General features: G+C 41.8%; 1 protein-coding gene across 5 annotated transcripts in view; it reads right to left on the reverse strand.

Annotated features, from left to right (window-relative positions):
* The window catches only part of LOC111601793 (DNA-binding protein RFX2), a 19,272-nt gene continuing 5,770 nt past the window's right edge, over positions 1 to 13,502 (reverse strand). The window contains exons 4-12 of one of the 5 annotated variants that reach the window (XR_002751574.2): positions 13,145 to 13,484; positions 4,425 to 4,503; positions 3,897 to 4,362; positions 3,338 to 3,778; positions 2,977 to 3,279; positions 2,258 to 2,572; positions 1,833 to 2,201; positions 1,444 to 1,772; positions 1 to 1,357 (exon numbers count right to left, since the gene is read on the reverse strand). Coding sequence is in view for 3 of the 5 variants with exons in the window: in XM_023318565.2 (XP_023174333.2) it covers positions 1,599 to 1,772; positions 1,833 to 2,201; positions 2,258 to 2,572; positions 2,977 to 3,279; positions 3,338 to 3,778; positions 3,897 to 4,362; positions 4,425 to 4,503; positions 13,145 to 13,484 (2,487 nt within the window). In the remaining 2 variants the exon portion in view is untranslated. Of the gene's footprint in view, positions 1,773 to 1,832; positions 2,202 to 2,257; positions 2,573 to 2,976; positions 3,280 to 3,337; positions 3,779 to 3,896; positions 4,363 to 4,424; positions 4,504 to 13,144; positions 13,485 to 13,502 lie in introns of all 5 variants that reach the window. The other 4 variants (XR_003944371.1, XM_023318568.2, XM_023318567.2 and 1 more) reach the window with 4 other exon arrangements.

The following is a 13,502-nucleotide window of genomic DNA, read 5'->3' on the forward strand; positions in this document are numbered from 1 at the left end:
TGATATTTCAATTGTTTTCTTTATATTTTGTTTCATGTTTTACAACCAATAAAGCTCAAGATTTCAGCTAGTATTTGCAAATTGAGCAATGAATTTTGTTATATTATTTCGTTATTATAAATTTAGCTTGATGGAGCAATCGAAAAGGTTTCTGGCCTGATTTTTAGTCTATAAAAGCTGAGCCACAAATTCGGACAGAGTTACAGCTTGTGGGTAAACTGAATGACATTGAGCTTCTCATTGCGCGGGGTTATCATAAATGTCACTGCTTAAAGATAGGTCACACAACACAATATTGGGAAACATATAGATTTTCGATTTTAGAGGGCATTAGCACAAAAGGAATAATATGAATATACATGAGTGGTTTTCGAATTATATACCGAGAGTATTATATGTTGCTTATGACTGCCGATATCGACTACAACTCGCATCTGGCCGAAAGTAACATGTTCTTGTGATCTCCTCTATTTGCTTTCGTTTAAAGACTAGACTTCTTGCACATCTTATTTTAGCTCTCCTGCGTTGAACTAATCTAGTTGAATGGCTTACAAAAGGTTTTCTTGCTACAATAAATACCTAAAATGGCATAAAATACTTTGTTGGGTGCCTCTGTCAAAATATATCAATTTATATATATATAGATAGATATATATATCTCTTTGTATATGCGTCAGGAATTACCATACAAATGTTCAGTTGCACTTTAAATATATATCTTTATATGTATATGAATAAATGTGTGCAGTTATGCGGACACACATACATATGTACGTACGTAGGTAGATAGTAAAATGTATTGTTTCATCTTCGTTTTCAAAATTGAGTGTTGATATTTGCACATTTAAGGCCTGTTGTTCACTTAATTAAATTAGGTTTTTAAGCATTGAGCAAGCCGTTTCAGCATGAGCTTATCATTCCTTAACTTATCTATACAGTTTTGCAATTAGTGCATATGGTGGATGTTTACCTGTGCGTACCTACATCAGTATACATGAATATATACGTCTACTTTGTGTGTGTTTCGGTGTGTGTGTGTGTGTGTGTATGTTCGTCTTGCATGTATGCGCCGAGCGCTATGCTGTACAAATTTTCTTTGAAACCAGACAAAACTGTTGTGACAATACGCCTTTCCTTAATAGCTAAACACAAGTATAATAGTTTAGTTAGACGCTAAGTTCACAAATACTAATGCACATGTACTTAAAATCTAAAATGTATCTTCTGTGAATACATAAACAGATCATCAGACAAGGTCAACGCTGCAGGGGCATGACTTGCTTGCTGCTTGGACGGTTCTTCACTTGAATGCGGGGGCAATTCTTTCGTTTCTGCCTTTGCTTACATATGTATGTGCCTGTATATATATATATATACTTTAACTGATTATGTTAACAGTTGAGAAGAACTTAAGCTACAACCTCACAATACACAAATACATACAAACATCTTGATGACTATTAAATGCAGAGGTGAAGTGAGCTTGGATGGGAGTGGTGCACATCGAATAGGTATAGCCGAATAATTTATGTTAACAGGAATTCTACAAATACAAATACGCTGGTCAGGCCAGGACGATGCACTTCTGCAGCACCCACTCATTCCTGCTTCAGGCGCTTGGCTTCGTTGCCTGCACTGGGGGTACCTGCAGCAGCTGCTGCCCCTGCTGCCCCTGCCGCTGGACCGCTGGCCGAGCTAGCCGCCGTCTGCTGTTCCCCATCGCTAGTTATGTAGGCGAACTGGCACTCGAACTCAAAGTCCATTTCCTTCTTCTGATCAAAGGTGGACAGTTAATAGATGGCACTCTCGTTAGTGGGTGCTTAGCTGCTTACCATGCGCTCGCAAATAACCGCAATGGCTGTCTTCTGTTGTGCTTCGGCTATTTTGTGCTCCACCAGATAGAACATATACTCGTCGAACAACAGCCGTATCAGGTGAAAGCTGCCGAAGCTCGACGCAGAACGCAGTGTCAAGTCTCGTATGATCATTGAGCTATAGAAGCTCCACTTAAGCAGAAACTGACGAGCGGCACGTGCGTAACTCGGCTTCCCTGTATACTCCTCCATTGCGGACTCGACGACCAGCTGCAGCCAACTGGCCCACTGTTCCAATGAGCTTTGCTGCTGCAGTGCTGCCTTGAAGTCATTCTCCAGACGCTGCACCACAGCTGGTGCACATTGACTCACCCAGGCGGCTTGTTCCTGCCAATCAAAACCAGTTAAATTACAATCTTAAAGGGTCAAGTGAGATGGCATACCTGTACATTGTGAAAGTCGACGCGATTCAGATCATTGAGCATTTGGGATATCTGTGCACCATTCTGGAGCACGGCGCGTGCCGCTTGAGCCAGATGATTGAGCGATGTGTAGCGACGCAGCGTCTGGCAAAATGCGGAAACTGCGCTAGTCTTGATCTGTGAGAGCTGTTCCGGCACGCCCAGCATGCTCTCACACAGCCACAACTCTAGATTCTTGGCAAAGTTGCGAATCGCCTGAGTCAGCGCGTTGGGTATCGAGCGCAGTACATCCGGTATTATAACGTCGACTGTGTTCTGATAGAATTGATAGTCCACCTGGTTCAAGACAGAATACAATTTATTTTAGAACAATTATATGGAAGCACTCTAGACTAAGTTTGCCCGCTCATGCACCTCAGCACATGATATACTCCAGACCACGGATCCTCGCCTATGATATATCTAACTTGATTTACCCTTCGTCCTTGGCACATTTGACTACACAGCAGATCGTTTAAACAAGCTCTTGGTACAGTTTAGACCGCACACCGCCTCTGACAACACAGTTTAGTTTAGCTTTCTCCACTCAAGCCACATTTTATACAATCTTTGCCCTTTCTATTGCTGTGTCCATATTAAATTAGACCTTCTCTTGGATATAGGTATACATTAGATATCCAATTAGTCTGCCTATCTGCCCAAGCATTCAGTTGTCATGGCCTATTGTCTATTGTACTCACCTCGCGAACAAACTTTTGCACTTCTGCGCAGTGGCACAACAGATACAGCTTCGTCTTGCTCAAGTACTTTTCCTCTTCGCACTCGTCCAGATTATTGTTGTCTGAGGTGCGCCAGAAGTCGCGAAGCAAAAATTCGACAGTGCCAAACTCAAGATTGAGTACAGCATCCAAAAATGATTCGCAGTGCTCACGGTACAGCGCTCGGAACGTGTCCACGTCGTCCAGGGTGAGTTCACTGTGAAAGCTGTGGCTCAGTTCGATGGGCGGAAATACGGGCATAGCGCCGGCACCGTCGCCAATATACTAGAGCAGAAGTGAACATACAGAATGAAGAAAATTTGGCAACTCATGCGGGACTTACCTGTATACAAGCCTCGTAGGTTTCCGGCTTGAAATTGTGCTTCTTGACGCCAGCTGTGCGCTGGCCAGCAGATGTCGACATGCCATTGCTGCCATTGGAGCTGCCCAGCTGGCCTGCATTGCTGCTGCTGACATTGGCGATGGCGCCATTGCCAGGCGAGGTGCCATATCCCTGCATAGATTTGTCCTCCATGGATTGATGGATTAGCAGCGAGCCCGGCTTAATGCGAATACCATAATAATGGTACTTAGAGTTGCCGCGTGTGCCCAAGCGACGTGTGCGCAGGCCGGAGAACACAGAGCGTATTAGCTTGCCGAAGCTGGCTGCATTCACTGGCTCCAGCTTCTGCTCGTTGCAGTGCTGCATGTAGTGGTTGTACAGTGTGGAGCGTGGCAGACTGACTCCGTCGGCTGTCTCGTAGTTGCGCGACAGCCACTTAATCTGCAATTGTGCGAGAGAGATGTTAGCAACGCTGCGTTGCTGCTACTGCTGCTGCTGCTGCTGCTGCTGCTGCTGCTATTGCTGGTGGCAGGCGGAGCAAAAACAGACCCATACTCACCGTTGCCGAGGCAATTTTATTGCTGGTGCCCATTGCGCTCTGGTCACTGTCAGGCGACGCCCCATCGACGCCGTTGCCGATGCTGCCGCCGCTGGCCGAGTTCGTAGTTGTTGTAGAGGTGGGCGTCTGTGGTGTGCTCTGCGCCTCCTGTATGTAGGCAACCTCATGCTGCAGGCAGGCCCAATTGATAGTCAATGTCACACGCTCTTTTATTTGTTTTGTTTTGCTTTGATTTTTCACTTTTGTACTCACCGTCAGGCTGTGCGGCGAGTCCCGGCTGTGCGACTGCGAAGACCCATTCAACAGGAGGCTATCGTCCACGGGCACCAAGTACGGCAGTGACGTCGAGTGCGCGTTGCCTGTGCTGCCCGCCGTCGCAGTCGTATAATTGCCCGTCGCTGCCGTGGTGGAATAATAGGTCTGGCCATTGCCCTGATAATCGCCCACCGGGCAGAACGGGTATGTCCTGTGTGCAGGCGAAACGTTAGCCGGATCGAAAAACATGCGGAATTAGGATGATGCACTTACATTTGAGTCTGGCTGGAATTGCTGTGGTACAGCTCCGAGTCAACATATTGCACTTGATAATTTTGTTCCTGACCGGAAACTGAAAGTGATAAAAGAAATTACAAAAATGAACTTTACCAAATTTAAGGAATTAAAAGTTAAACGGGCCTTAGCATTAACATTTACTTTAAATATAATGGAGCTTAAATTCCGCTTTACGCTCATTTCGGAAACAGGACATTGGCCGTACTCTGATAACTGACAGCTGGAGCATCTAAGTGCATTATGCTTGAGATACAAAACATTCTGCTTCAACTCAGCTGATGCAGATACAAAACTTTATGCTGAACTCCACTGTGTGAGGCACAATATCTGATGATGCACTGAGCAACACTCCAAAGACCGACGCCTTTTATTTAATATTTTTAAGTGGCAACTTATGTCTATTGCCATGATTTCTCAAGGCGTATTATTTGAGCACAGGTCACAAGTGTTTTTCCGTATGATCATGTTAACGTTTTCGATGGTCGTCCACTTGACGGCTTCAGAAATTTGCAGTCAATTTTCTGGAGTAGAGAAAACGCCACATTCGGAATTACCCAACGTCCAAAAAATCCTTCTTTAGCGATCTATAGAGATCCGCCTAGAAAAACAATCATTTTGCAGCCAAACTTCGCTTAAATCTATTTTTGGCATCAACACTTCTGTCTTAAATTGTTTGATGCTCAGTAAACGTTGAGATCAAGTATAGAAAAAGCATTTCCGAACCACAAAATTATAAATTTTCGATCACAAATAAAGGGATTGCATAAATAACTGCGATTGCATTGCGATCGATTTCATGATCTAGCTTCAAAATTAATGCATAAATATCATTTGTAATCCACTTTAATTACAGATATTTTTATCATATTTTTTAAATTTTTAATCCACTTTAAATACAAATATTTTTAGTCAAGTTCGTCCGAAAGATTTATAGAAATACATATGTATTTAATGTATGAAATTCATCAGCAGAATTTATATTTCTTTTTTACATTTCCATGACTCGACTGCATTGAAATTTATAATAAAATAAATAATTAAATCCCTTTTTAATTAAGTCTTCAAAACAAAATTCCAATGACCAGAAAAAGGTACTAAAAACTTGATTTTCAATAAAAAGTATTTAAATATTTAAATAAATTCTAGAGAACTTATTTAACAATAGTTTGGTTTCAAATACAAGAAGACTAATTTCTCACAGATCTGAACACATCCATACATACATCCAAATATAGGCATGAATGGATATATCTGATATTACAAACTTAAAATTAAAATTAAACACAAATGCAAGAGGATCTGAGATCTGAAACTGAAAACCATTTTGTTTGTTTCTGATTTGTCGAAATAGACGCAGAGACCGAACGCAACTGCTACCAATTGTAAGCGGAAGAGCTTTAAATATTATTGTAAAATTGTCAAATAATTTAATTTAAATTTTGATTGTCTTAGCAGAAAATTAATTAAAATTGCTGGCAAAAAAATTGTTTTTACTTGGTGTTTAATATTTTTGATGCACTTGATCGTCTTTAGTTTGTTGTGAGTTATTTGATGTGTCTTCAACCCGATTTTCATAATTAAAATTTAAGCACTTCACAAATATGATAGATTTCTTTCTTCCACTAACAATCAGACTATCTCACTGCCCGCACGTGTCTCGACAGCAGAGGCAGCTTTTCATTTAGTTTCAAGTTTTCAACAGGGACAATGATGCATGAGCAAGACACTTGACACCTTTGTTCGATTGCCCAAGTTCTTTGGCACAGAAAAGCACAAGCAAGCACACACACTCTCACACACACATAGTTAGACGAGTGTGTAGACAGAACATCAATTAAAAGCCATTGATAGGATTCGAACTGAAATTGTTGGCCATGCAAAATATTTACCACCGCAATAGGACAAGTTGTTGTGACGTCGATGATGGTGATGGTGATACATGGCAGTGGTTGCTGTTGAGTTGGATGCCGTGGAGGAGGAGGCGGCAGCGACAGCGGCGGCGGCACCTATTGCCGTGCAGCTGCTGTAGTTAACGGCGCTGGCGGTGGCCACGAACGTCTGGTGGTGGTGATGATGGTGATGGTGGTGCAGTTGCAGCTGCAGCTGTGCGGCTGGCAGCGGCGCCGCCACTGGCAACTGTTGCTGGTGCTGTGGCAGCAACTGGTGGTGATGTTGCACTAGTGGCTGCTGCTGCTGCTGCTGTTGCTGCTGCTGCTGCTGATGCTGATATTGATGGTGTTGGGGCTGTGATTGCAGTTTGCAGCGACACTTCTCCAACAGATTCGTATAGGCGGCGGCAGTGATCGGCGGTGGAGTCGTGATATCCAATTCGGGCAGATGGTGATGCTGATGGTGGAGCTGCTGCTGCTGATGCTGGTGCTGATGTTGTGGCTGGTTCTGGTTCTGGTTCTGGTTCTGGTTCTGGTTCTGGTGTTGGTGCTGATGGTGCAGGTGTTGTTGCTGTTGGTGACGCGTCTGGCAGTCGAAGCCGAATCGCGAATGCATTCGTTTAGTTTTAATTCGAGTGGGCAGCTCGCAAATGAGTAAACTGTGGTGCCAAAGGGGGACGCGTGGAAACAGCTGCTGCAGCAGTCACATGTCCGGAAGCGTAAGCAGACCGCTGATTGTAAGCCGAGATGTCGTCGACCGGTTGCTTTGGGCAACTGTTTCACAGAGACAGCGAAAACTGAAAGTGAAATTCGGAAGAGGCCGCCGCTGCTGTTGCTGCTGCTGCTGCTGCTATTAACAATATGCGGTGGGTGGCCCCTGGCGATGTAATGGAGGTAATAGGACGTGGCAACGTTGTGACGTAGCAACGGAGCAAGAGCAACCAGAACGTATGCACGGTAGAATTACAACTGAACTCAAAATCAAATGTTATCCTAGCAATATGCCTCCGAAAAATAATGATGCGATGGCGATGACGGCGGCGGCGCAGCAACGAATTAAATTACAGCGGTGGTGGCGGCAGTGGCTGTGGTGGTGGCATTGCCAGTGGTGTTGGTGTTGCTGTTGGCGTTGCAGTTGTTGTTGGCAATGTGGGTGGATGGGTGGCTGCTCTGTTGCTGGGTTGTTATGATTTGTGCCCACTCGCACCCAACCACCCCTGGCAGTTGGCAACCTGCAGAGCAGCAGCCTCACCGCTGCCGTAGTCGCGTAGCAAATAATCCAACCCAAACCCTCTGGCATCGGGATTGGAGCTGGAGCTGGCCGTAGCAGCGTTTTATTTTTCAAGCGGCGCCAGCTAATTCCGGGCTCAAAGTCGCATTTTCTGGGATCTGAATAAGTGTCGGCAGCACCCGAAGATGTGCCTGGTGCGAGAGAGATAGCAAATGCTGACAGGCAGTCGGCGTCAAGGCAACGCAGCCAATCATTCTGACGCACTGCTGCCACCATGCGCCTACCCTATGGCAGCCGCACAGCCTGGTGGTTGCTAGGGCATCAACCACTCTCTCTCGCTCAATCTCTCTCACTCTCTGTCCTTTTTCCTCACTCTCTCTCTCTCGTTCTCTCTCTCTCACACAGACGCTCAGAGTTAGACACTTTCTCAGCAACCCCCAGCGGATGCTGCTGGCCAACCAAAACGGCTGCTGCCGGCACGCGCTTTTCTTATACCTGGTGAGGGGCATCAGGTGGGCTGTTGGGCTGCCGTTGATGACACATGTGCCTGCCACTTTGCCACCGCGTACTCTCGCGGAATTTTCCCATCAATTTTAGCATCCGCAACGTACCATTCATACAATTTTTCCTGTATTAGAAAATATTTCAGATATTAATTTTGCTGCTGCATGAAATGCACATGCGTCCAGTCGTCCATGCTATGCGTGTCTATTTCATTGGCTTGCGTCTCTAGAGCTGTGAACAACAGCATTCGTATGCATAAGCTTTATGTGTGAGCACTAAGATGATTTGAGTCCGCTTTCGCCTGTAAGTCTCGCAAGCTTATTAAACATTCTTGCGGTGGGCATGCACAGGCAAGAACAGCATGACTTTGTGGTCGAACAGTCAACTTTCAATAAGGCTGAATATTTTTTAGCATTATTTTCATTCAGACGAGTCAGTAAATAAAGCATTCAATGCAGCATATGGTAGTAGCATTCAAAGCCATTCCTGACATAGTTTGTTGTAAACTGAATTTAAATTTATTTATTTATTGGGCTTTTCGTTGTCGTTTGATTAAATGTATACCCTTTGACGACGTGAAAGAGTATTTTGGTTTTGTTCAAGGTCTGCCACATGAACCCAAAACATTTCGCTGCTAATTAAGCTAGATTTGGGATATCTTATCAAGTATTAAGATGTTCCCGTTATGACTATAGGGAGTGGCAAGTCGGTAAATACTATATTTGGCGTATAAGAATCGTTAATGGTTAAAGTGCTAGAGATTATCAAAAATATAGAGTGCGTATAGCTACTCCCATATTATATCTATATTTTCCACAGTAAATTCTGTTATAATTAAAAACTATTGGGGCTAGACTTAACATTTGGAATATATATATAAAGAAGCTGTATGAGGCGTTCCAAGCTGGATTTACCAGTTTTTGATTGAATATTTTGGTTTGAAAATATTGTTTATACCAAAAATAATATTTATACCAAAAATAATGTTGTTTATACCAAAAATAATGTTTATATATTATAAATCAAATTTACCAAAAATAATGTTTATATATTATAAAACCAAATTTGATTTTGTTGGAATAATACTCAAAATAAAATCAAATGTATATATACATTTATAAATATATAATATAAAAGATCATGTTAACGACATCACTATAGTTTCGATTAAGAGCATAGGATTCACCTGTTAGAGACAATAGCTAACTTGAGTTGCTTCTTTAGTGTATATTTCAGAGATTCAGAGCTTTTTGTGTATACTTTTTTACACTAAAATAATATACAAAAGTACTATCAGAGATGGGGCTTTATGACTAGCTTAAAGCATTTGTAAAATTTAAAATTTTCATATGTCAATTACACATATGTATATATATATATATATATATTTTTTTTTTTTGTGCGCATTGCTGAATAAAATCACAGCAATAATTTGATTGTTCATTGTAAACTATTCATGTAAAATATGCAATTATTAGTAACAATGATTGAAAAACAATAGAACTGCAAACAAAACAGAAAATTAATTCGATTATCTTTCCCATTAATAGCACTAGATTCGTCAATGGCATTTTTGCGACGTCCAATGTCCAATGAGAAGCTGACAGCAAACACACTGCGAGTCACACACACTGCCAATTGCGAGCTGTTTTGTGTGTGGATTTTATCAAAATCAAAAATAAATTGCCTGGATAACCGACAAGTGCAGCATGTCTGGCTAGACTCTCAGCTTATCAGTGCATCAGCTGCAGTCAAAGCATCAACAACAACAACTATCAATTAACCTTTTGCAAACAGACTGCACCTTGCCAGAGCAAGGGTCAAAATACTTTGAATCTGGAACGCTTCAAATGAATGATTTGCTCTTCCAGATAGCAAACGATTCATTCTGGACTGCGACTTGCCTTTCAAAGTGATTGTGATCAGGAAAACTTGGCTGTTTACCCAATTAAGGGAAGCCCAGCATATGCTGATTTTCCCTCACTGTTAGCCAACTGCTCAGCTGCTTGGGTGCTTGGACTAAGCTACTCTGTATAGTCGGCTGGTATGGATTGAACTTTCCTGGATTCCATTTTTATTAGTTGTTGCCTTTATTAAATGTTAAGCTTTTCTGCATCGTCGATTTGATGAGCACTACACTAAACCGAATCAATTGAAACATTCCCATTATGCGAGAGGCAAACATGAAGCAGAGCTGAACCGAGCGGGGGCGGCAGGCAGTGCACGCGCTATGTAAAGCCTTTCAGCATTATGTTGAGGCCTGGACCTGGAGTATACCTTAATTTGTCAAGCAGTGCACAGAGTGCAACAAAGTGAACTCGAACTCTATATACTCTCTAATTTCATTTAACACAGTTCTCTGATAGATCATTTAGTTCATTATATCATTTACTATCTACCAAATATTAAATGAAATAATTTAATTCATACTTTATATATATAAATATATAGTTAGATGATAGAGGCAATAGTAGAATTCTTGATACTCTTTCTAGATACATCGCATTGATAAATATCAAACACAGAAATTGGAGAACTTCAAATCTGTTTTCATTTATAACTGATTAATATAGTTATTATATATATTTATGATATATAGATAGACCTACACGATATACATCATATATAGCTTGAGCGGGCTTTAGTATAAATGATAAAGTTAATACACCTCTGTTCATATCAATAGGGTAATCTACAAATATGGAACTCTATGCCTGCAGCATATATAGATATATGTTGACAATCTGCCGATATGACACAGTCAACACACCCATCTAGAGGGCATAAGTAGTGGGCTAGCCTTAATACACAGCGGGCGGTTATTAATGATTTGCCGCGTGAGGGTTCCGTTCGCTTCTGTCCTGCTGTCCTGTTGTCCCATTCCCATTCCCATTCCCATTCCCTTTCCGATTTTCATCCCACCTCAATTTGTTGTGATTACTTGCCGTGTTTGCTGTCAGATCCGCTGGTGGTGGTAATTTGTGCTAATAAAATCAAGTATCATGGACAAACAGTTCTAGTTTGCAGTTCGTAGTGCGCCCCTCTCCAGTCGCAGTCGTGTGATCCTGCCCTATAGATAATGCTCACCAAGTGTAATCTCGATTAATTCATTGTGTAGCGCTGAAGTGGAATATAATAATTATGTGTGTACGTGTGTCCGTCTGTAGGGTATCACTCCCAAAGCACTCCCTTTGTAAAGCACACAGCTGCACTTTGCCACACTTTTTGTTACATTTTGTGTTGCACGTGCCGCAACTGGTGCTGTGAGTCCTGTTGCCAAGACTGCTTCTGCACAGGTAGGACTACCATCCGCAACGGGGTGAATCCATCCGTCCGTCTGTCTGTCTTCCTATCTGCCTGGCTGTGTTTCCTCTTATTACCCGCTCATCTCTGCGCGTTTCAGTTTTCAAATTAAGTCGCTTTAATTGTGATATCAAGCAAACGTTTAAAATGCACAGGGACTTAGCTGGTCCCTGCCCCGCCCCGCCCCGTTCCGCTCCCCGGGGGCGGCATGCTGATCCTGTGATTATGTTTGTTTACAAAGGCGCGACTTTTGCCGTTTGCTGTTTGCTGTTTGTTTGCTGCTTTTCGCTTTGATTTCCCGCAACTCGGCAAGTGCGAGCGAACGCGTGAAAACCTCCAGCGATGGCAACGCGTTTTTGCTCCTCCAATATAAGCCCCCCGATTGGCGTAAAATAAACTGAGCTCCTCTTTATGTACATATCATATTGAAGCAATTTTTTCATGACAACTTTGAATAATGCGATAATTAGTGACTTTTGCATGCGGTGAAAAAAAGATGGAAAAGTTGAAAATACAACTTTAAAATTTCCTTAAATTGCGTTGAAAGCAGAATATTTTGTTTATTACTAAAACATATGAAATATTATTTGATCTTATTTGAAAATTGTATCCATAATTTTCTGATTTGTACACAAATTTCTTGATTCCATTCAGTACTTTTTAGCTAAATTTAAAGAGAAATTTCTTATACCGAAAATTCTTATAAATATAACTCAAATAACTCTCAAATAGAAACCTGTATTATATATATCATATATTACATTCTCTTTAGAATTTATAATGGTTAAATAAAGTTTTTTTATAAGTTATTTCATAGACTTCTCCAGATTTGCGAAGTGCATAAACACTATTTAAATAGTTTGCTTTAAAAACTTTTTCTTGAAATGCACAAATCGGATTACTTAAAGAGCCAAGCATTTTATTATAGATAAGGAAATACAGGAATGAGATTAATATATGTTATCATTTGGGCACCAAGAAAGACCTTTCAAATAATTATTAAATCTAGTATTTATTTATATATTTGGTGTAGGATATAGTTAAGAACTCTTGTTATTTGCAAATAGCTTATGGCCCTCGACTAAGGCAGCAACACAAGATCTGACTGGTATTCGATTCCATATTTTTGGCCTTAATAGCAATCATCTACTAATTTGAAAAATGATTGAAGTAGAACCGATTATGTGATATGTAAAGCCTTCTTCCAATCGAATTAAGAATTATTCTAACTACGACAGCCTGCATCCAAACATTTAACAAGAGTGCTCTTCTCAGGACTGCCCGACTAGGAGATACCCTGAACACGGCGTTCATATTGCACTCATTACTCGCTTCTTTTATACATAATAAATCTCTGTCTTCGATCATAAGGAATATATATATTTATATATTTAAAATTTCAAGTCTCTATCTTTGTGCTTTGTGAGATCGCTGCGTTCACGTGGATTGAGAGCTGAGCAGAAGGACGGGCACATGGCTAGATCGACTTAGCTTGTTATCCTGATCAGGAATATACATATTTTATGAGGTCTGCCACGCCTCCCTCTGCCTATTGCATACAATTACAAAAACCCGAGCCCGAATGGGACATAAAGCTAAATATACATATGCCAAATATGTGTAGAACTGATTAAAATGAGATAAAGTTTTGATCCAGAATACTAAATTGTTGAATGCACAACATTAGAAAATCCCTTGAGTGTTATACATTTTTACATTGTTACGTTACAATTACATTTAGTGAAATTAAAAATTTTACTTGGACTCACCGGTCACCGTAATGAACGGTGTGCCCTCATCATCCTCGGTGGCCTGCACCACGGTCAACTGCCCGTTGGCCACTTGCTGGGCCAGGTCGACGCCACTCTTGATGGTACTCAGACCGGGAAGAGTGTGTATGGTCGTTGTGCTGTTGGTTGGGTCCGTTGCGTTGGCTTCGCTGCTGCTGACGCTGTTCACGGCATGGACATGGGCATGCAGGTGCGCCTCCTGGCTCGAGTCGCTCGTATCCATGGGCAGCACAACGCGTATGACCTCCAGCTGATCAGTGGTCGTTGTGGCATCATCCTCAATGCCGTCTCTCAGTTTCTTTTGCAAGAGCTGACAGTTCTGCAAAAATAACAGAAT

Source organism: Drosophila hydei, unplaced genomic scaffold (assembly GCF_003285905.1).
Source record: "Drosophila hydei strain 15085-1641.00,03,60 unplaced genomic scaffold, DhydRS2 tig00008137-arrow-arrow-pilon, whole genome shotgun sequence".
NCBI lineage: Eukaryota > Metazoa > Arthropoda > Insecta > Diptera > Drosophilidae > Drosophila > Drosophila hydei.